Genomic DNA, 24,327 nt, shown 5'->3' on the forward strand with positions numbered 1-24,327 from the left:
CTTCTTCCAGCAATACTTTATCAATGTTTAATCTCAAGTTTTCAGGAAAACACCCAATATCTGCCATTGAAATATAATGAGTGTCATCATTCTTTCTAGTTGTCAATTAGAAAATTCCCTTTTGTTAATGGAATTTCAAACATTTTGAGAAGGAGGAGTACTTCTTTGGAGGACAATATTGACAGGAGAACCTAAAATGAGGATTCTTTGGTACCTTTCCTCTTCTCGTACTGAGATGCATTCGCTTTTGCTGTGTTCCAATTGAGAGAAGCAGTAGCATTATACATGTGTCTCCCAGGGACTCTGAGATTACCTCTCAGTTCTACCCTTTCCTCCATGTGTCCTCCCAACATAACATCCATCCTCTGAGTCTGTTTCCTCTACTGTGTTTACCTGAAAAAGAACTGTTATGAGATAATGCAGCTGGAACTATTTTATAAAAGCTCAATGCAGATGAAAGGTATTGCTGTTAATTTATATTTTCAGCTAGAGTTCAGCTCTGTATTTCTGTGTATTCCTCTAGGAACTCCATATTTTAATGGCCTCAAATTTTCATCTTTCTGCAATAGTAAGAAAAATTCAGTTCACCTTTAGTTCTTGCTTATGAGGTTGTCGTTGTCCTTGAAAGCCTCTCAGAGAATCTGTCTTTCATGTCTAGAGAAAAACTTCAAGAATAACTTTTTGAATACTCCTTGATTTGCATTAATGATGTCCTTTAAGAGAAAAGTGCTACTTTTTTTTTCTCTTCAGTTTTTATGCCTTCTTTCGTTTTCAGATTGAAGAATCAGTTGAGACACACTTTGGCAGCCATGGCAGAAGGGCCATTCTCTACAGGCCTCGTTCCTCCAGCAAAATGGAGTGTCGACTCCACCAGCAGCTTCTCACTCAGCTTCACTACACTGTTGTCATCATTGAAGAAGGACTCAGTGCTGACCTTGGGCTGGGGCTGCTAGAAAAAGGTAAGTAAGAAGTAATTACCAAAGTTGCTTGACATAAAATGTTAAGTAATTTCTGGAATGTGCTACTGTCTTCTTCTAAAATTTTCACAAATATAAATTTTTACCCATGATCAGCTTTCATGTATCGTAGAAAACTTGGCTCCTTTGCTACTTCCTCTCAATTTTTCTTAACTATATGTCTTTATTCCTGAAATTATTTTGTTTATATTTTTGTAGCATTTTGGAATTGCATAGTTCGTATTTAAATGCTACATAAAAAATGTTTATGTTTATGAGCCCGAAGACATGTTCTGCCCAGCACCAAACTGCTCCATATTTTAAGAAAATTGCCACTTCATCTGTGACTGTAAGTGGGATGTGCTGGAAATTGTTTCAAGAAGCCAGCTTAAATGTGATTCACGGATTGTCTCTAACTGTGAAAAAAGTGTGGCTGTTTATCACACACACAATTATTAGTCAAGGACTTTTATTTCTATCATTTGAAGTGAAAAATCAGAGACAAGTTTTTAAACAAGTTATTTGAAAAGAGAGTTGAATGGATGATGAGGGTCAAAAAGGGCAGTCACAGTAACACCTAACATTTCTTGAGCAACTAACCCTGTGACAGATGCTATGTTGTATTCTGTATTCAGGCTATCATTTAATCCTCACTGGAGTCCCCTGAGTACCCTAAGATTAAGAAATATTAAATCCCCTTCCCAATATTCCAGAAGAGGAAACTGAGGTTTCATGAGGTGGAAAGACTCACCTGGGATCTTAAACCTGGGCTGAGGGAAGGGCAGGATTTGAACCCTCGTCTTTCAGCTCTCACCTCTGTGCTGGTCCTCTTCACCTGCTTGGTGAGCCAGTCTCTATTTTGGTCCATTATCCTGCACACCTTTGTCATTATTAGAGCTACGAGGAAGTGCAACACTCCTTCATCATGAGCCAATCAGATTTTTCTCCGTAGAGAGACACAATATATCTATTTTATTTATTTATTTATTTATTTATTTATTTATTTATTTATTTACTTACTTACTTACTTACTTACTTACTTACTTACTTACTTACTTATTTATTTACTTATTTATTTAATTTATTTAATCAAAAGGAAGGGGAGAAAAAGGATGTTGAATCAACTGATCTCAGCGGTGGTTTCCTTTGGGAGAGAATAGTCAGATCCTTGTCCCACAATAATATTCATTTTTCCATTTAAATTTCAAAAATCTTGCCATCCTCATAGCACTTCTTCAGTTAGGTGTCCCTGTAAGTGCCAGGTGTGTGCTGGTGGATGAAAGAGGCTGGAGGGGCTTTGAGCCATGATCACCCTCTTCCACAGTCACCTTTTACTATGTTGGCAGTGAAGTTGTAAGCTCCTTAGCTAGCACAGCTCCCAAGGACCAGAGCCCCCAAAGATCCACTTTGATGAAAAGAAAGGACTTTCCAAGTAAGTATGCAGAGTGCAGGCTGTGAGGACGGGTCTGCAGGAATGCCATTTGATGGTCCCCACCCCCTGGGAGCAGTAAGGAAGTCTAGAACACTGGGCTTTGGAAACAAATGAAAAAAATAAAAGGCAAGATGAAAACTCTGGAATATGAACAAGGGCTGAAAACAAACTTTAGAAACCTCAGTGGGGTAGGTGCTAGGAAGAAGGACCAATCGAAAGTTCTAGAATATCCATAAATGATATTGTCATAAAATGGTTTATCAGAATAGGTATGAAGAAAAGATATAATCTCTGTTTCATCCCACACGATATTTTAGCCCATCACTAAACCAGATGGCTGCCTGTGGAACGACTGCCCGCATGCCCCTTGAGGTGTTAAGGAAAGATATAATCTCCCTCTCATCCCACACGATATTTTAGCCCATCACTAAACCAGATGGCTGCCTGTGGAACGACTGCCCGCATGCCCCGTGAGCCGTGCCCCTAAGACACCCAGGGCATCAGCCATTGTAACCCACCATGACTGTATCCGATTCCTGTGTTCTCCGCCTCTTTGGTGCTGCTACAGACTGCATGGGTACAACATGGATTATCGGTGCATTTTAACTTCAATTCAGTTTCAATTTTCTCCTATTGCAAAACAGAGGAGATAAGTCTCCTCTCTCCCTTGATGTCCTTGGGTCAGTTTTATAAGAAAAAGGAGGATTATTTTGCAACTTCCAAATATCAAGAAAGTGCAATGACAGCCTGGCGGCCAAAGGGCTTGTTGGGCCCAGTAGCATAACTAGATGGTGTCACCAGAATTTGTCACTCATTTGGCTCCTCTTCCCCACATTCCCTTGGCTTTTAAAACATCCACTTTCTAACTCTTTCCTGGTATTCTTTAACTCTGCATAATAAGATATTATTCCTGGATAGGCCTCAAGAAAGGATAGCAGATTCACAAGTATGGGAAATTGACTTTTTTGTTTGTTTTTCACTTTATTTTGTAGTTTTCACCAAGAACAACGTGTATCGAATACCCGAAATAAAAAAGCTCTGTGACTGCAATCTAACACATCCGTGATTATCTAGCATAGAGAAAAAAAAGGAAAAACACCTTTTTATTGCAGTTTATCTGCCATGGCTACAGATTTAACCTGCAAATTATGCTTGAATTGAGGCCCTTATGACAAAAAATATTTTGCAGAGATTTGATTCTGGTAAAATTTGTTTTGCTTCAGTTTCACATCTTCACTACATGCTTCTTTTACTATTTGTGTATCACCAGAAACTATGACACCATACTGGTCCGTTTTTACTAAGTGCCAAGGTGCAGACTTGACATATTTATGAAATACATTCTTGGGCATAGGAAATTAAATAGAATTTTCTGTTCTACCTATCCATTCCACCTGCATTCCTTTCCTCTCCTGACTTGACCCAATCACTTCTGCTGACCTCTTTTACACCATGCTTTGAAGTACAGGTGGCCTCCTTCCAGCTTGGGGGCCCCTCTTTTTTTTTTTTTTTATCTTTTAAGGCCAGAAACGTATAAAAATGAGAAAAAAATGAAGAGTCATGGGGCAGGCAGGCAAATTCCACTATTAAGTAATCTGTTCTTGTAGAGTAACACTAGGACTTTGTATTCTAGTTAGTTTTCCTACTACTTCTTCAGTAAACATTTATTGAAAAGAAAAATAGGAGTTTCAGGTTCTGTTAGAATATGGTTAGTTCCATTCTAGTGACATAACAGAACTTGGTGGCTCTATTGGGAAGGACCATATAGGGCTGTAGCTGTATGACCTAAAGCAGCTTAAGTTGTCTGAACTTTAGTTCTCTTATCTGTTAAAGGTAGTCATGGTGTTTACTGCACAATAGTATGTAGCAGAATTTAATCACTTTGTCTACCCACATTAGAGTTCTGGGAGGAGACAAAGTAAAACCCAGCCAGTATTTTTCTCATTAAATAGTCTGGGATTGAGGCCCAGAATTTTATATGTTAAAAGCGGAAACAAGTAATTCTGATGTGTAGTCCAGCTTGGGAGCACTGTTCTAAGGGATATACTATTGGTTCGAGGAATAACAATCTTTAGAGTTAATTTTGGGAATAAAATGATGTAAAAGTCAGTTTGCTATAATGCCATTGCACTACTTAAGATTTAACTGTATAGGTATTTACAAGCATTTCATCTTGAAGCTGAATTTGACAACAATAAAAGGACAATTGTCTTTGGATTGAGGCCTACAAAATTTAGCAAATTGTACAACATATACTTTTATGGTCCTTCAGTCCCTTGCTTTGGAAAAATATATCTTATATGTCTGCATTTGTAAGAACATATAATTCTTTAAAGAAGAGTTAGAACCACCAACCAATTATTTCCTTTCGTAGATCTAGGTATTATTTGGTAAATCAGTGCTTTAGTACAAGGAATAGCATAGTGGCCTAAAAGAGAGTAGATGCTTTCCAGAAGTTCTTACTTGGATGTTAACTTAACATCCATGTAGTATGTGGTCTGAGAGTATGATTCAGTAAATTTTATCATTGGATACAATTATTTATGTACACTTGAAGGGTACTACATACTTAACAATTTTCTATCCACTTCGGAATGCATCTTGCATTTTTTAAATAAAATGTTTTCTACAGTCCGCATGAAAAACAAATGCCAAATCACTATCAAAGCTACAAATTTGGAGTGACTCTTAGGGTTTGAAATGGCTCTTGTTTTTATAACTTGGGGTTTTTACATGGAATGTTTTATGAAGAAAGACAAAAAAGTGAAAGATCATATCAATTTTCTTGCCAGGTGTTGGCAATACATGTGGCCCATGGGCCAAATCCGCCCAACGCTCGTTTTTGTAAACAAAATTTTATTGGAACGCTGCCACGCATTTGTTTTCCTACTGTCTCTGACCACTTTTGTTCTACAACAGCAGGGTTGAGTAGTTGCAGCAAAAACTATACGGCTCTAAACACCTAAAATGTTTCTTATTGGCTCCCTTATGGAAAAAATTTGCTGATACTTGTATCTACACTAATTCTGTCACTTGATCCTTTACCAAACTGGTGATTAAATTCTGGCACTGAGATAGTTTAATTTTTTAACCAAACCTCATTCAAAAAGGATTTGATGGTTTCTAAGAAAACACACAATTTTTAAATTACTAAAATGGAAATGTAAAAACAGAGCTCAAACTGGATATGGATATCTGAGCTGTCATAATTTAGGCTTAATTTTGGCTTTGAGACTTGGAGTTCCTAGAGTTACAGGAAAAGAATATAAGATTTACTCTCAGGAAGAAGGGAGCTTTCCAGTTCCTTCCCCTAATCTCTCACATACCCAGGTAGTGTGTTTAAAACAACTTTCTCAAAGTGATTAAATAAACAACACTGTGTTTTGTAATGGGTCAAGACCAGAGCAACATTTCTATTACAAATGAATGGATGTCATATCATGGTTCATATAGCAACCTTCTAACACGAGCTGAGAGTGTAACATTACAGCACCGTATAGTGAAGGCAGGTCTGTGAGGGCTAGTTAGGACCATAGTAAATAATACTTACTGATGTTCGTATTGACATTAAACTTGATATCTTATATCCTGGAGAATGGGATTTTAATTAATGTTGCTTCCCAGTCTTTTTCTCCCTCCCTAATAAGGACAATGTAATTTACCCAATAGTGTTCTCTAGAAGCACTATTGAAAGACAATAGCATGAGCGATAAGATCACTACTTCTTGTTGTGGGGAATATATTTTAAAAAAGAAAAAAGCCTATTTCCTTTCCTGTTTATAATAGATTTTGTATTTATATTCGCTTGCACTCTTAAAAAATGTCCAACACATCTATGTATCACTTGAAATTTAGTCTAACTTTGAAGGTTTATTTATAATGGCTACTTGCCAAAAGCTGTTTCTGAAGTTTGTATGGAAAAGAAACATCTACTACAGACCAATCTTCTGTAATGAAAAGCCTATTTCAGATTTTTCTGTAGTTTATTTCTATTCAAAAAGAAGCTATAAGGAAGTTGAAGTTTAAATTACCCGTCAGTAAGAAGAGCTTCACCACAATAATCACTTTCTTGTGGACGTAATAGACTGGTAATTAAAAAGAATCAACTTTGGAGTAAGATTGAACCTGGGTCGGAGTCTGGAATGTTCCCTTTCTATGGTTACATAACCTTGGGCAAGTTACTTACCCTCTCAAAGCCTTGCTTTTCTCTTCTGCAAATCAATTGTTTGGCTTGTTCTGTGAGTGGCACATGGTAGGCACTCCCAAAATTGGAGAGAGTATTGTTACTACTGTCAGGAACTACCGTGTTTCCCCGAAAATAAGACCTCGCCGGACAATCAGCTCTAAGGCGTCTTTTGGAGCAAAAATTAATATAAGACTCGGCACTATGTTACATTATATTATATTATATTTTATTATATTATATAGACTGGGTCTTATAATATTATATTATATTGTATTGATATAAAGACAATATAAGACCCAATCTATAATATAATATAATATAATATAATATAATATAATATAATATAATATAATATAATATAATAAATATAATACCGGGTCTTATATTAATTTTTGCTCCAAAAGACGCCTTAGAGCTGATTGTCCGGTTAGGTCTTATTTTTGGGGTAACACGGTAGTTACAGAAAGGAGGTTGTGAAAATTCCTTTGCGTGGAGATACATTTAAAATGAGTTCTGGATGAAGTAACCAGAAGATGCCACTGCTGGATAATTTAGAATATAGTTTTAGGTGTTTTCAGGGTACTCTGTCTCAACTTACATGTTCTCCTTGAAAGGTCTGGGTTGTAAACACTCATGAAATCCCAACACAGTTTCCTGGGTCATTTCAGTTGGAAAACAAAAAATCCCTCACTTTCCAAACGCCTGTAAGTTCCTTGAGGTCAGGGACCGTGTCTGTTCTGTTTATCACTTAAAACCATGCCCTCCACACAGGGGCACACCATACATATTTGTATTGCAAATGAATGGATGTCACATGAACAAGTGAAGATGAAATGATACGCCATTAACTAGTGAACTACCTCAGAGAATTCACATGAAAACTTAATTGATAAACCTTTAATTTTTATATAACTTTAGAGCAACACTGATATCCTACTCATGCTCCAATGTGCTCTTAGAATGAAAATAATGCAACCAAAAATACAGTAGTATAGAAGACTGATACTTTATATAGCAATGATTCTAGACTGTTGAGGCTTTTAAGTGTGCATGTCCATTTGTCGGAGTTCTTCTTCATTTGCTTTTACTCTTCCTGTCACATTTACTGGTGTTACTCAGCCTGTTGGTTTCGGGGGACAGTGGATGAGTTTAGTTCTATACATATTTAGTCTCAGGTGCCATGAGCTTTTCATCTGAATGTAGTTAGCAGAACCTGGAGTGAGCAGAGAGGCCAGGGGACGAAGATTTGTGGGTTATCTGTTTAGAGGTGATGGTTGAGTAACCAAAGGTTTAATATTCTATAAAACAACAGAACACACAGTGTTATCTAAAAACACTCTCCAATAAATGACACACGACAGTGAGTGTATAGCTTTTGCTGCTCTTGAACATAGAAAGCATTAAGGGCCACCCAGCCCCATCGTGTAATCTAGGTCCCTTTGGGTTCTTTAAGGTAAGCATAGTATAATACTCATTTTATGCTCTTCCAGTCCCTTGCTTTGGAAAAATGTATCATATGACCCAGGATTTTTATAACATATACTTCTCTAAAGAAAAAGATAGAAACACCATCAAATGATTGTCTTTCATATCATCCAGGTACTATTTAGCCAGTCATTGTTTTAGTTCATAGAATGGAATAGTGGCACAAGAGAGAATAAATGTTTTCCAAAAGTTTTTAACTTGCACCCGGGGTACAGTCTAAGTAATACGTAATTCAAGAGACTCTGACACAGAGCACATGTTATCATAGGGCCAGAATTATTTATGTGCCCTCAAAGAGAACATATTTCTACAGTTGCCGCAAAAAAACAGAACGGCAGCAGGAAGGAGAAAAGAGATTGTTCCAATTGCAAAGAACATTTCTGGGAGGCCCTGCAAGTAGTTGGACCAATATTTTTGTATTCCCACTGTTTAACGGGATTCTTGAGTACAAGATTTATTTGTAGATTTATTTGTAGTAACTCTAGAAGGCATAACTAGGACCAATTTATGGATGAACATTGTATCAGTCCGTTATCCAGAAATGATGGAACAGCCCATCTCAAAAAGTAGGAAGTGTTGTTGGAACGGAAGCACGCTGGGCAGGCTGCTGAGTGAGTTGCTTTATTACTCAGGAGAATGAATAAACTCACCACCAAAGTCTTTTTTCAAATTTGCAGTTCTGTGATGCACTGTAACATTTACACACACAGAAAGAGAGAAAGCAAGACTAGATTTTAAACCTCCATCATTCTAGGCATTCCTTTTCTTTAGTATTTGCTTTTAGTCCTGTGGGCAGAAGAGAAGAAAGAGGAGTAAAGGAGTGGAGAAACGGGGGTCTGGAGGTTGAACTGGCAGTGGTCCCTTTTGGCTTCTAGTGCATGTCTCTAGCAGACGCTTCTCCTGATAATTTAAAACGAGAGCCTAATGAACGCCTCCTCATCTCATTCCCTTTCCCCCCCAGCCCAGCGCCAGCACCCCTGCTGCTTTCCTGAGTTTAATATGCTGTATGACTATTTAGCAGGAAGACAAAAGAGTAAAGGTCACATTTAAAAGGCACAGTGTGTTTTGCCTTGTCAGTATTTCTCCTAGAACACATTTGACATACGTTTTTTATTATGCATGTAATAGGTTTTGGACGGTATCAGAAGTGCTTCTGTACTTTCAGTTAATCAAACTGAGGTGGGGGGGGAAGAAATCGAATCAAAGAAACAAGCCTGCACCATTCTGTTTTATTGTATTATGACACACAGTAATTGTGTGTTCAGGATTATTGTTATTTTCCTCAGTGCTCATAGAATTACTGATATATTTATGACCAAACAGAATGTGCTCTTTAATTGGCACACTAGAGCTCAAGGAATGTTTATTTAACCTTAACTCCGTTGAGTTGTTTATCTACAGGGACCTGAGTTCAATTTACTTTAGCTTTTGAAAAAAACTTTCTTATTTATAAAAGTGGAGCTTTGAGTGACCTCCCCGTTCTGATGTTTCTTCTACCCTCCACTGTGCAAAGAGAACAAAAAGCCAGTGTCTCATTTTTACTCCAAAGAAACTAAACTGCTTCCTTAAGTGAGTTAGTTCTTAGAGTTGAAAATGGTAACCAGATGTTTACTGAAATCCCTAGCATTTCTCCTTCAAGCCGAGCTTCTTTCTAATTGTTTGATCTTTTCAAGTTTTATAGAAACCAGATTGGGTATGTGAGTTTTCCAAAGTTGGGAAATTGGGAAATGTTTAATATAGCTTTGAAGATACTTTCTCTATACTGTTTCTTTAAATGCACTTTCTGCAACTTTCATTTTTTTAAAAGATGTAGCCTTGAAATTTTTACAAGTAATTTATTTCAGGTCATTGTTCTTTTCATATTTCTTTAGAATTGAAAAGACTTTTTTTTTTAAGACATTAGACATTTTTGTTTAATTTTCCAAAGACTAAACTGTGCTTTGAATGACAGATTTAATTTGTAGAAACAAATCATATTCATATTATATTTAGATGAGGAAAGACCCCAGAGAAGAAAAACAAGCTACTTCATGTGGGACCTTTCAAGTGACAGTGTGTGGATTAACTAAAAGGGAGTTTAGGAACTCCAGATATGGTATGTTTACTATGCTAGTATATTATCAGATTAAGCTGCTTGAAATATTTTAGACATTTTCTCCAATTTGGGAGGAGTTTGGGAACATCTAACCATATTTTTAAGACTGTTTCTTAATTTTTGTACCACTTTTATTTTCTCCATGTTACAAATATTGTTGAAACTTCCCCAATCACTTCCCTTTCAGACTCGACTTTCTCCAGTTAAATAGTATTTCCCTCTGGATAGCCTCTATTTGTTTTCATTTTATTTCTGGTTAAAATTGCTTCCTCCTAACAGCATCTCTTTGTGGATGTCCAAACTACAGTTTGGGAAAAAAGACTTAAGGAAAAGTAGATATTTTTTTACTTAGCAATGTTTCTCCAATTAACCGTCAATAATCTGACTTTTCACCCCCGAGGCACGTCCACTCCCACCTCCTAAAAGTGTCCTTTCAAAATTTACCAAGAAAGTCCTTTTTGTTACAAAATCCAGTCATTATGTTTATGATTGCATTATTTTTGGTACAAGAGCAGATTTGAACATGAAGAGACTATCAGTGTTTCTCAAATTACTGTATTTTGCCGTGTATAATGTGCACCCATATTTTTGGCCCAAACTTTCAGGGAAAAACATCTTTCATTTTAACTTTCCAATAATTTTTTGTAAAAATATCAGCTAGATTGCTAGCTCCCGCCTAAAGTATAGGAAGAGAAGTGTCGCGCTGTTCACCCTGTGGTAACAGAGTCGGCATCACCTGTCTTATCAAGTCAGAGTCACCTACTCGGTGAACAACAGTGCGTTGCTCTTTGTTTTATTTCGTTGAATTGTTGTCCGAAATTACTTTTGTTGCAAGTTCCTCGTAAGTTCAACAAAACCGATTATCGTATTCCAGGGTATTATTCTGCATACGGATATCGTTATTGATTTCTAAAATTACACTCTTAACTCATAAGCATAAGTAAAAGAATTAAAAACATTTGTATAGATACAGAATTAGTACTACCCATGTATGAAATGCATCCTTATTTTTCCCTCACAAATTTGGGCAAAACAAGTGCACATTATACATGGCAAAATCTGGTATCTAAAAATAAAAAAAATGCTATAAATTAAGCTTTAATGTAAATTCATTGACCTAATTTCACAGTATCTTTGATCTTACTCTAGCAGTGTTTCTCAGACTTGGTGAGACATATGAACCAGAGTGAAATAAACAACTGTCCTAGCACGGAGGAGGTGCTACGGGATCTAGAATTTTCTTATAAACCATTTTCTCTCTTAACTTCCGTAATACTGCCCTCTCCTGCTTCTCCAACCTTTCTGACCCCTCCTTTTTCATGTCCTTCCTCCAAATATGAGGATTTTCTAAGGCATTTATCCCTACTCATCATTTTGCACTTTCTCTTGATATTCCATCAAGAAATTTTTCTAGTCTGAAGGTTCAGTTATATCAGGAGATATAACCTTTAAATAATGTCAAACCTAATTGCCCCCTCTAGGAAGAATTTTGAGGAAGTCCCGATTTTCAAGGTACCTGTTAGATGCTCTGATTTGTGTGTCCTCATATCTCAGCGTGTATAAAACAGAACTGTGGGCTTCTCCCTCAGCATTATCTGTGGTTCTTGGCCACCACGTTTCTGTTACAGCATTCCCTTCGGCCCTGAAGTGCACGATCAGGTTCTCGCTCCTTCAACCCCAGCACACATCAGGCACAAGCTCTGCAAAGAGTGCCTCCCATTTTCTCCACGTTCTTTAAGGTTATGGAGCCTGCCTCTTGTGCTGTCACAGTAGTCATTCATATTCTCCCAGCTGCTGGCCTCTTCCTTCTACAACACACCCTGCCCCCACGGCTTCTAGTTTAATATTCCACAAGCACAGATCGACTCACATCACTTCCCTGTGCAGAAGCCTTCAATGGCTTCTCATTTCCTCCTAAGAGAACTCATATTTCTTAGCCTGGAATTCAAACTTTGCCATACCATAGTGTCAGCGCCCCCCACCCCTGCTGGAGCACGGCTCTCAGGCCGGTCTGTCCTCACCCTGAATTACCCAAGGGACTTAAACATTAGAACAGCCAATCGCCAGGCCCCACTTCAGAAAATCGTATCAGATTTTGGAGGAGGAGGATGGACCTGGGCATCACTATTTTCCAAAAGCTCCCCAGGTGACATAAGTGTGTGGGCAGGATGGAGAACTTCTCTTCCCCTATTCACCTTTGCCTGATCACTTTGAGAGCTTTCTGCTTTGCAATCCTATTGAGGTGTTTGTTTCCTATAATTCCCTCCTTTCTTACCTTTTTAAAAATCCAAATTAGTATGTGGATTTACCCATAAATGCCCCTCAAACTGGAATTGGTAAACAAGTTATCTGAGACCTCATCGCACATGGGTCATATATCTCTGGTGCTCAGAGTAAGCCTGTGCTGTATTTCTTATAATTTTGGGGTGTTCATCTCATCGCCCCTTCTATATTATAAACTTCTCGTAAAGCAGGGAGCGTTATACTTACCTGTTTATATGCCATTCTGCACATGGCAGTGCCTTGCAAATATCCAGTAGGTACATAGTTAAATGAATGAGCAATCGAAAAACCAAACCCTACAAATACACTAATAAAATAGCTGAAATTTTCATTCAGATATTCAAGCATCATTTGCTTCTTTTGAAATTTAGAGAAAAAAGTGGGGTGGGTGATGGGAAATAGCAGCATTGAAGAGCAAAATGAAATGTCTCCAGTCTGTGTCTGAGCAAAACCAACCAAAGACCGGAACTCACATCCCCACCGTGTTCTCTGTATCCATGTTTCAGAGTCAGTCAAGTCAGTGATAGCTCTGGTTTCAAAGAAGGAAGAATTCCACCAACTGGATAATAATAACCTTTTAATGATCATAATAATTCACTTCAGCTCTTTCTCTAAGGAAAAATAGGAAAGTCATATGTGAATCTCATCATCTATGCAAGGAACTGGTCCGTTTAGGACAGGGAACTCTTGGAATTTAAATAATCTTGTTTAACATTCCATCTGGTTATCAGAGTAACCAAACAAGTGATTAAGGGGTGTAGAGGGCAGAAATGACTCTTGGGGGCCCTGCTTCTCTAATAGCCAGCTTTACATTTTCTAATTATCAGAGGGTAAAGGGAATCCCTGTCGAATGTTTGCTTTAAAACGTAGTTTTGGCAAAGCTCCACCGTAGTGCCTACTGAAGCCGAAACCCTGATGCTCAAACTGAGTAGGCATCAGAATGGTCTGGAAAGCTTGTTCAATCGCAGATTGCGGGGCACAAGATTGAAATCTTGTTCAGTCTCCAGGTCTGATTCAGTACGATGGGGAGGCTGATTAAGAAGTATGTTCCCAGGTAACGCCATGCTGGTCCTGTGCCACGTGATAAGAACTGCTGTGCTGGCTACTTCTTTATTTCAGGTTTTCAGTGTTATTTCCGGATGCACAGAGAAGTGCTGCCTATCTGCTGGTTAAGCAGTTAGTGGCCATACAATTCCCCACGTGCCTCCCCGGGATCCTGAATCAACCTCCCACACTGGTGAGAAGCCCCACTCCCAAGTTTACATACGATGCCACACTTGTTGATTATGAGTTGACATGCAAAGCCTGTCAACTCATAATCATGTTAGCTTAATTCTTTAGTTAAGGCCAATGACTCCATTTGAAAATGACAGCAATAAGCCACTGAATGGAAATTCTCTCTGGACACGTTGGGCTGGTATGAAGATAGTGGGATCAAGGTAAAAATATGTGCACATGGTTTATCCCAAATGGTAGTTATATGTCCCCCCAAAAGAAGCAAGATGGTACTATAGAAAATAGGAATACTGCTTTGGATTATGTTGTCTGTGTGAAACTGTGAGTAAATTACCTAATTTCTTCAGATGCCTCTTATTTTACAGAATATGAAGATTTTTGGATTTAGATGATCTCTAAGATCTATTGCAATTGGAAAATACATAAAAAGTATAATATAGAATAAGGGAGATTACCTATAACGCTACTAACAAAAATAGTTAATTTTGGACATAATTTTCACATGTTTTTTATCATGTTATACAATTTTCTGGCTTCCTTTTTTTTAAAGACTTATATCAGAAACACATGCCATAAAAACTTTATAAATATTATTTCAATGGTTATATAAAATTATACTCTATGGATGTGTTTAATGTTTACTTAGTTTTCTTAATCCAGATATTTATATTTCCAATGTTGTATTAAATAATTTGACAAAAAAACTCACAAAAATTTTGTATATAAATATTTGTCTAGATTTCTGAGTATTTCTTCAGCATGGATTTCTAAAATTAATGTTACTGGAAAGAAGAGTAAGAATTATTTTGGAAGCTCTTTATTCATGTCAAAATTCTACTTGAAAAGGTTAAGGCATTTCCCAGTCGACATGCAAGAAAATTTCCATCTCACTAAACCTACTAAAATCAAAACTCTGTCATTTTATTAAGTGAGGTTGTTTTAAGAAGAACTTTTCCTGTTATTCTATGGAACTATAGCAAGGAAATCCAAATTCACAGCCATAGTGTAAAACAGATTATGTTTCTGCTGGAAACCGGTGCTTGCATCACAGAAGGAATGCTGGGAATGTCAGAAGGGCAGGCACATTCCTTGGTAATCTGAAGGCTCACCCAGAGAGCCAGAGTATCAGGAACAGTGAGTGTTTGCGCTTGCATTGGTTTGTTTGCTCAAGGGTTCCTAGTCATTATTTGTCCATTTTTGGAGAAATAACATGTTAAGGTTTATCAGCAAGACCTTATTTTGTGTGGTGACTGAAATCTCTAACTCATAACTACACAGCAAGACAATAGCATGCTGACACTGATTATTGTTTCTTGTTTTATGGAAAGAAATCCAATTACTGTGTCACATTGAGTATCTTTAAAGCACTCTCTGTTACAGCACAGCCATTTTGAATTTTAGAAGGATCAAGGTCCAGGCTAACTCTCTATACATTTTCATTTCTATATAACAGTACATTGACATTTTACACATCTTGAGAGATCTACAATGTGTAAAAAGACTCACTGTTGTTTTTCTCAGAGAATATTTCTTTACTTGGATGCATATTCTAATCACAGTTTTAGAAAATAGTATTTCCATTTACAGAGATGTTACATGTTTGTGGTAAAATGTGGAATCAAATATTCACAAATACAAAGATGAAAGTGAAAGTCACTCCCAGAGATAACACAGTTAACAAAGTCATGCATGTTTCCAGGCATCTCTGTAAGCATAACACACACATGCACATATAGGCGCACACACACACACACACACACACACACACTCATGCATCACACTTACATCCTGCCCTTTTGTCTTCTGCCTCTTTATACAATAGTTTATTTATCTCACCTGTTTCAACAGATATAATTTTGATATGATAAGTTTTGCCATCTCAATGTAGTTAAAAATTTTTAATAAATTTTCGTATCAATAATTTTGTTAGCCTTTTTTGAAAATTAATTAAATGCATTGTGCTATGAGCTTTATATACATACATGCACTGAATTTTCACTCAGTCTATGAGGTAGGTATTTCTGTTTCACGAATGAGGAACTGAGTGGTGCATCTCATAAACGGTGGGGCTGAGGTTTGCTCCGAGGACTGTCTCTCTTCAGTCCTGATCTTTTAACCACACACAACATCATGCTAGTCTCCTGACACTCTATGAAAAATATCCATCTGCTTCAATCTTTGTAGTATTTTATTGTATGGGTGTACCATAATTTTTAACTAAGTCCTTTTTCATACATTAGAATTTTTTTCAACTAGTTGCTATAAAATACAACTTTGCTATACTATTCATTTATATTACCTTTTGGAGATTTGACTGTAATGCTGAACGGGTGAAAATATTAAAACGGTGGTTCTCCTTGCCAAATTCCTCTACAAAAGGATGATTGCTATTTCTTTACTTTCATCAACAGTACTAGTTCTCCATGGATCTTCAGTAATAGATGTTAACACAGTTTTTGATATGATGAGGTTAAAAATGATACATGTTTAATTTTTTAGTAGAAAGGAAGTTTTACTTGCACATTAATTTAAAATATTTTTGTTATGCTAAATACTTTAACTTAATTTTTACTTGTAAATCTTTTTTATACTAAGAATTTGAATAAGCTATTTATAGAAAGCAAATCCAATGGCGAAACAAAGAAGATATAAGGTCATGAAATTCAGAAAAAGTTACAGAGGGACAATTTAAAGTATGGCATGTCACTTTACCTTCATAGGATTAGCAAAACCCAAAATTGGTGATACCACCTATTGCTGGTAGGAATTCTGGGAAAGGAAGCTCTCATACATTGTTGGTGAAAGTGTGAAACAGCCTTTTTTTGGGAGAAACAATCTGGAAAAATCTATAAAATTTACAATACTTTTTAAGCCAGCAATATTATTCTTAGGAATCAATTTGATAAAAGTTAAAGCATCAAAACATAATAAAATTTATATATAAATCTTAAAATTAACAATGTCAATGAAGTAGAGAAATTAATTTTAAATAATGACAATCAAAATAAGGGAAATGAGATTACTTACTATACAGAGTTTGAGTAGTAAATAGAGAGAAAAATAGCAAATTATGTTTCAAACATCTCTGGAGAGGAGAAAAACTAATGTTATGAGTAGAGAGGAAGCTGTGATTTTTCCAGAATCCTGTTAAATTATATGGGATGAAATATGCTTCTTAGATGCACAGAAATTACATGCTTTAAAAGTATGGCACACTTTAATACTAGTTGGCACAGTTTCCCATTGACCTGAATATTTTCCATCTCCTGGATCACAGAATTGTTAGTCTCAGGAGACACTTCTGATATCCTCTTGACTTTTGGGAGCAGGGCCAATTTTAAGAAAATTGTGAAGTGGATGAAATTTGTCTTAAGTGATAGCCCTATGTACCCTAATACCCAGGTCATAGCCACCATTTGGGGCTGCTGCTACTCACTCATGAAAATGTGCATTCCTCCATCACTAATTTGAAGGCTTAAGATGTCACCTATTCTAGCAAATGCATCAGTAGGAAATGTGGAGCCCAGTTCTAGATAATGTACATCAATTTAACTGAGCCTCCTACTGCTGAGGTCTTTTCTTTTCTTTAGACTGAAACCACCACTCAGTATCTTTTGAGTTAACATATTCTCCTCCTATGGTAGAAAGGCCTTTTGAAGAAACATGAGAGGGTAGAAACATGTTGAGCTGGGAGAGATTATTTCCTGTGTTTTCAAAATTACCCTTATATCACTCGATTCAGAAGTCTTAAATAATAGGCTGCAAAACACAGAAAGTGTCACATTTTGTTTCTTAAAAGTTCATCTGTCTGTATATGCCTACCACCCACCTATTTATTCATTGAACAAATACTAATAGAAGCTTATCAAGTACTAGACATTGTTTTAAGCACTTTAAAAATATTAACTCATTTAATATTCATAACATCCCCCTAATATTGGTATTATTACTGGGAGGTCTGAGTTTGATGCTCACAGCTGCTTTTTAGAATGACCTTGAACAAGCTCTTTAGATTATCTATTCCTTGATTTGAAAATGGAAGATAAGACTGGCCCCATAAATATCTTACAGAAATATTATGATTGGGTTAAGTAAATCTCCCAAGATTATGAAAATAATGCTTTATGAATAAGAGATATGTAATCCTAAAATATTTGTGGCATTAAGTAATAAGCTATTGAGAGAGTTGATTCTTTTTCCTATGTTGATGAATTATATTTTCTTAAGACTTAATTCTCATCTGTGCTGAATTAGTTTGGAATTATTCTTAGAATAAATTTTAAATCAATGACCGCTTCTCTCTCGCAGATTCCTCACAATCCCCAGTGCATTATTATACAGTGTTAAACCAGATATGACTAGGTTTTATTCATTGCATTTTTAAAAAGTCATGCAAAATCACTTTTAATAAAACAGGAAGAGGGAATAATATTTGGTTAAATGAAGTGTCACAATGCTAATTATATAGTAAGAACTCCTGTGCCATTCTGCGGAATTTGGTATAAGGAATGTCTATCAAAAACTCATGTCAAATATTTAAGTAACAAAAGAACCCAATTTAAAACACCAGCCTCATAACAAAGATTATGAGAAGGACATTACAGCTAGTCATCAGGATATTTTATAACTGACACTAAACATTTAAGTTTTATTCAACACATGGTTATTAAACAAGAACTAATTGGTGTGGGTGAGGGAGATAGCATTGCAAAGGTGAGTGAGACCTTTCAAGAAACTGTAGAGCAGAAATGTTTATCAGTGCTTCTCAAACTTACATGTGCATACAGATCATCTGAAGATCTTGTTACTGACAAATTCTAATTTTATGAGGCCAAAGATGGGAGCTGAAATTTTTCATTTCTAACAAGCATTCAGTTGATGGAAATGTTGCAAGTCCAAGAACCATTTTTGAGTAGCAAGTATGTACATGTTTAACTGTGATATCAGATATTAGATACAACAGAAACAATATGAAAAGCAGAAGTAAAATGTTCTGGGAGAGCAGAACAGGAAGTGACCAATTCTGGATGTGGATATCTAGGAAGGTGTCACAAGTAGAATATTGGACATGTGGCAATGATTCCTCACACAGATTTTGGAGGGAAGGGCATTCAGCAACCTAAGCTGCATGCTGGAAGCACACAGGTCTCCAAGTTCTTGGAGCTTTGGGGACCAACATAGGTCCGTGTAGCTGAAGGAGGGGGCCTGCTTTGAGGGAGACTAGAAGAGTAGGTTGGGGCAGAAGTGAAGGGCCTTTGTGGCTTTGCTAAGGGATTCGATCTACATCGTGCTGGCAATGATAAGAGCTATGTTTTTGGAAGATGACTGGCTGTAAGGAGGAAATGGATTAGAGAAGGAAAATGAATTAGAAGCAATGAGACTAATTAGGAGTCTTGGCAGAGATGGTGAGATCTCAGATTTAGAGAATATGATAGGATTTGAAAAGGTCGGGCAATGTTTTAAAAATTCTAATTTAGGATTGAGTTGGAAACCAGTGGAAAGTGGAATGAGAGACAAGTACAAGTTGAAGTTATGCTTTCTAACTTGAGGGAGAGAGAGTGGCTATACCTTTGATTGTAAGGAAACTGGGAGGAGGGACAGGTTTTTGGCAGAAGATAATGGTTTCAGATTTGTACGTGTTCAGCAGGGCATCTGTTCTAGAATGAAAGTGGAAATGCTGCTCTGAAACATGAGCTCGAGAAAGGTAAAGTTGGGAGTTGATGGCAGAGAAGAATAGTTAAAGAAATGAGTGTAAATAAAATCACCAAAGGAGTTGAATTTAGAGAGAAATAGTAACAAATATAAAGAGATGATAGAAATATGGGGGGCTACAGTGTTAAGAAGAGGGTGTCAAATTCAAACATGGTCATTTTAGTCGTCTATATTTTAAATACCACCAGAATTTTTATTAGCCGAAGAATGCATTTTGTATAAAAAGTAATTATTTTTCACTTTCTGTATTGTAGCACTAATTGGTTTTGTAATATAACATTCTTAGTATAAGTTGGGGAGATATAATTATGTGAGAGTTTATGTATATCTACAGCAATATATTTAACAATCATCATCATATTTCCTCTGGAGAATTTATTTATTCTGACTTTTTTAAAACTAACGTCCATAGTTACTCAAGTTTTCTTAGTTTTTACCTGATGATTGTTTTCTCTTCCAAGGTCCCATCCAGGATGGTGCATTACATTTAGTGATAATGTTTCCTTGAGCTTCTCTTGGCTGTGACAGTTTCTCAGACTTGACAGTTTTGAGAAGATCTGGTCAGGTATTTTGATGTCCCTCAGTTGGGATTGGCTTGTTGTATTTCTCATGATGAGACTGGGGTTATGGTAAGACCACAGAGGTCCTCATCACGTCATATCAAGGGTAGTTCCTGTCAAAATGACATCGCAGTTGACGTTAACCTTGGTCGTCTGACTGAGGTAGTGTTTGTCAGGTTTTTCCACTGAAAAGTTATTCTTTTATTTCCCTTTCCATATTGTACTCTGGAAGGATGCCATTATGCACAGTTTACACTGAAGGAATAGGAAGTTATTTTCCACCTCCTTGAGGGAGCAGTAGCTACGTATATTACTTGCAATTTTACTGAATGGAAGATTTGTCTCTTCAAGCCCCAATTATTTATTTACTCAATCATTTTTTATGCCAGTATGGATGCATGGATATTTATTTTATACTTTGGGTTATAATCCAGTATTGCTTTACTTATTTTGTTGCTCAAATTATTCCAGTTTTGACCATTGGCTCCCTGTCCCTTTGACATAACTCCTTTATTGCTACAGCTTGTGTGCTTTTTTGTTTTGAGCCCTTCCTTACTTTCTGGCATGATGATGCTCCAGGTTCATCTTATCTATTTACTACTTCAGTCTTTGAATCAGCCAATTCTCCAAAAACCTTGATTTCTTTTATTAAAGAAGAATATGAGAAACCAGTATCTGCCCTAGGTGCAGTCTGATTTTTAAGTTGCTGCAGCGTTCATTTATTTTAAGTTGGTAAGAATTCCAGACATGAGGTATTTGGTAAAAATGCAGCAATGAAAGTTTTCTCCCAGACAGAGAATAGTCTTGAACGCAGTAAATGTTCAAACACACATACACACATATACAATCAGTTACACTTCAATAGAAAACTACAGAAGTGGCATAAAAATCTTTTTAAAAGTCATTTTAAAAAAATCTATGGAAGGAGCTTTAGCAAGCTTTCTAAACATTTCTTGAGTTTATTTCATAGGAATAAATTGATCTATTTCCCTTCATGTTCTTCTTAATGGAAAATTTCTTCAGAGAAGTAATCTTTGATATTTTTATAAAAGTTTAAGCACAATGTGACTTTCTTGAGTTATGCATAGATTAGAAGAATTTCAGGAGCTCCAAACTCTTCACAGAAATCACCTTTTTGACCTTCACAGCCTTTCACAGAGCAGAAAGAGGGTAGACGTTAGGACAGGAAAGCTTGATCCCCAGTGTGGATTTAGAACATCAAGGGAGAGAATGGTTTAGAATTTCTCTGTGGTAAAACACAAAGTTTTCATCATCAGCTCCTAAAGGATAGAAAGCCTGAGGCATAACCAGCAAAAACCTATGACCAGACTCTTATGGTAATGAACCAGATTTAATTAGATTTTGTGGCTATGTTGTATAATTCATTGAAGACCTCAAGGTTTTGTATGTAAGATTTCTTTTCAAATGAATTCTGAAAATTGAAATATTCAATCCAATAAACATCTGTTAAGTGTCTGCTGTAATCAGTGTTAGATACAAGAAGGTAAATGTTTTTTGTCCTTAAAAAAAATCATGAATAAAATTAACTATGGATGCTCTGTTACTCTTCTGTGGATCTATCATATTAAGAGTGCAGCTAAGGGAACTGGTTAATGAAACTTCAAAGATTCAGGAAAAGATGTAGGTATTTGCAATGGCTAATTTATATCCACACCAGTGGTGGAATCAAGCACAGAGCATAATTTATCATCAATAAATTAATATATTCATGAATGGAACACCATCTACTAATCCTGGTAAAGGATGGCTACAAAGAAAGTAAAATGCTATCCAGTAAGAATCCTATAATCTATTTGTGAAGAGAGGGGTATATAGATGGAACAGTGAAATAGGAAATATCCTTATATTATTAAGGAAAATTATCCATTATTTAAAAATTAAAAATCTTCACTATTTCACTCTAAACGAAACATTTTAGAAAATCACCCTAGTTGTATCCTTATGGAATATAATAGTCTAATACTGTGAATAAGTAAATGAGTCTTGGGTTTTATAGTAATGTATATTGGAAGCTCATGGACAAGTTTATTTTCTGAGTCATAGTCTATGAATATTTTCTGCTTCGATCTAATGTATATGTTCACAGAAAAGTTTCCAATAAGTAAAGCACTTGGAATCTTCTAATTTGTTTTTATAATTATTTCAATGCAATGAATGATTAACTTTGTTTTTCTTATGCTTACTTCTCCTCCTTCATTCTTACTAAAAACCAAATATATACCTTTATGTCCTTTTTTCAAAACCACTTTTAACATTTTTTTCTCACTATCTTTCATTTTAAATTTTTACAAAAGTGTTTCAATGTATTGGCTTTTGATTTTTAATTTTTGGCCTGCTACTCACATTCAATTATTCATTCATTTATGTGTTTAACTAATATGTAGGGAATTCTTTAATTCCAGCCCTTGTTGTAGATACTAAGAATACAGCACCGAACAAAGTAGGAATAGTCCTGCCCTCACTGAGCTCACATTCAAATGCAGAGAGACAGACAATAAACAAATAGACAAGAAATATATGCTCTGTCAGCTGATGATAAGTCCTATGGAGAAAAATAAAGCAGGGACAGACTTAATATGCTGAGATTTTATACAGTGTGCCAGAAAAGTGAAGCTGTCATTTTTGAGAATAAACAGCATTTATAAGAATGCCGCTATCTCAGCACTCTCTGCTGTTCTCTGGATTGAATTACTGATCGGCAGACCTTATCAATGAGGACGGTTATTTGAGAGCCAGGAAATGATTATTTGCTTTACGTGGCAGACTGCCTGTGAGAGCCTGGGACTGTTCTAAAGGCTGCTTCACTCCTCAGAGCTGATGCTTGATTAAAAGAAAATCAAGAACAAAAACCTTTAAAAATTGTTCTTACTTTAACACGAAGATGTTAGATGGTTTCTGAGAATACTTAGTGAAGGATAAAAACAAAAACTAGTGTTATTTCATATCTGAATTAATAAATCTGGACCCTGACAACTCTTAAAATTGTCTGTGGAGTTATCATTGCTCCCAGAGCTAGAGAGACACAATAGTGAGTGGTATTGTCGGGCATTTGTTTCACAGTTTATGGGGAGACGCCTGTAGAATTTTCATGTTTTTGTAATTTTGAGATGGGGAATGGAACATCCACATCCTGTTTTCCTAGAATGATGCCTGCCCCGTGACCTCTCTATTTAAGTGCTTGACTAACTCAATCTGGGAGTAGTCTTGCTTTTGTTTCTTTGTGAAAGGGAAACAAATCACTTTAACCATCAAACAAATCCAAGAAACTTTTAGAGATTTCTTTTCCAAAGAAGGTGCAGGCCAAGTTAATGTTTATAGTTCCTGAGTACATGTGCAGTTGAGTACTACCTCCTTTTACATATGAAAATTTTACTTCAATTGTCAGTAATATTGCTAATAATGCTTTAGGGCACTATTGCTGGGTGAGGGTCTAGGAATACCTGAGTTATCCCTGTTATAGTAATTTTTTTTTTCTTCGAAAGGAAAATAGATGCACTGAACAGTAGTTGGAAACATACCAAAGAGAAATAATTCCTTTCTGCATCAGTTTCCTCCCTTGTAAAGTAGGTATAATAATTGTTTCTACCCCACAGTGTTGTCGGGAGTTCTGTATAAGTAGAACTCATAAGGCATCAAAAGCTAAGCTTGTCTGTTGCTTCCTTGTTTTTTGAAGGAATAATGATATAATGGTCTCAAACATGGCCTCTAGAGCTAGATTTTCTATATTCAAATTCTCTTCCCACCACTTCACTAGCTGGCTGACCTTGAGTAAGTTATTTAATCTTTCTGTAATAAAAAATAATATCCAGCAGATTCCTGTGTGGAACAAATGAATTAATGCAAATATTTAGAATAGAACCTGGCATATTGTAAGTGCTCGAGAAATATTTGCTGTTGATATCATTACTACTACTACTTATTTATTAGTGTGGCTTTGACACCCAAATGCTAATGGGGTATTCTAAAGAGCTAGGCTGAATCATATAAAGGTCTCCTTTTCCCGCTGCCAGGAAAACCTAAGAAACCACAATCCACATAGGCCAGGGTCTGCTTTGCCTGTTTTTCCCCAAATCCAAATCTGACTTCTCATCTCTTACACTCTAATGTCAGCCATCCGGGGCCCGAGGAAACACACTAAGTAAGACCAACACCAACATGTTTTTCCCAATGCCTTGAAAGAGCCTGTTCTAGAGCCACTTGTAACTGTGGCAATAACCCTGAGGTAAGCTGAATGTGGGAAAGAGTCCAAAGAGAGATTGTAAACAAGAAAAAGATGAGGGCAGGTCCACCTAGGAATGGGACCTGGGCCACTTAACAATCCAACTGGAGAGAAGAGGCATAAGTGAAAAAGATGGCTGCAG

At 36.4% G+C, this 24,327-nt stretch overlaps 1 protein-coding gene across 4 annotated transcripts in view; it reads left to right on the plus strand.

The window, feature by feature from the left end:
* Positions 1-24,327, plus strand: part of CPED1 (cadherin like and PC-esterase domain containing 1) — a 262,826-nt gene that overhangs the window by 24,442 nt on the left and 214,057 nt on the right. For all 4 annotated transcript variants that reach the window (XM_081038119.1, XM_081038121.1, XM_081038118.1 and 1 more), the window contains one exon: positions 776-959. In XM_081038119.1, the coding sequence (XP_080894245.1) occupies positions 776-959 (184 nt within the window). The remainder of the gene's footprint in view (positions 1-775; positions 960-24,327) is intronic.

This window comes from Rhinolophus hipposideros (assembly GCF_964194185.1).
Source record: "Rhinolophus hipposideros genome assembly, chromosome: 25".
NCBI classification, from domain to species: domain Eukaryota; kingdom Metazoa; phylum Chordata; class Mammalia; order Chiroptera; family Rhinolophidae; genus Rhinolophus; species Rhinolophus hipposideros.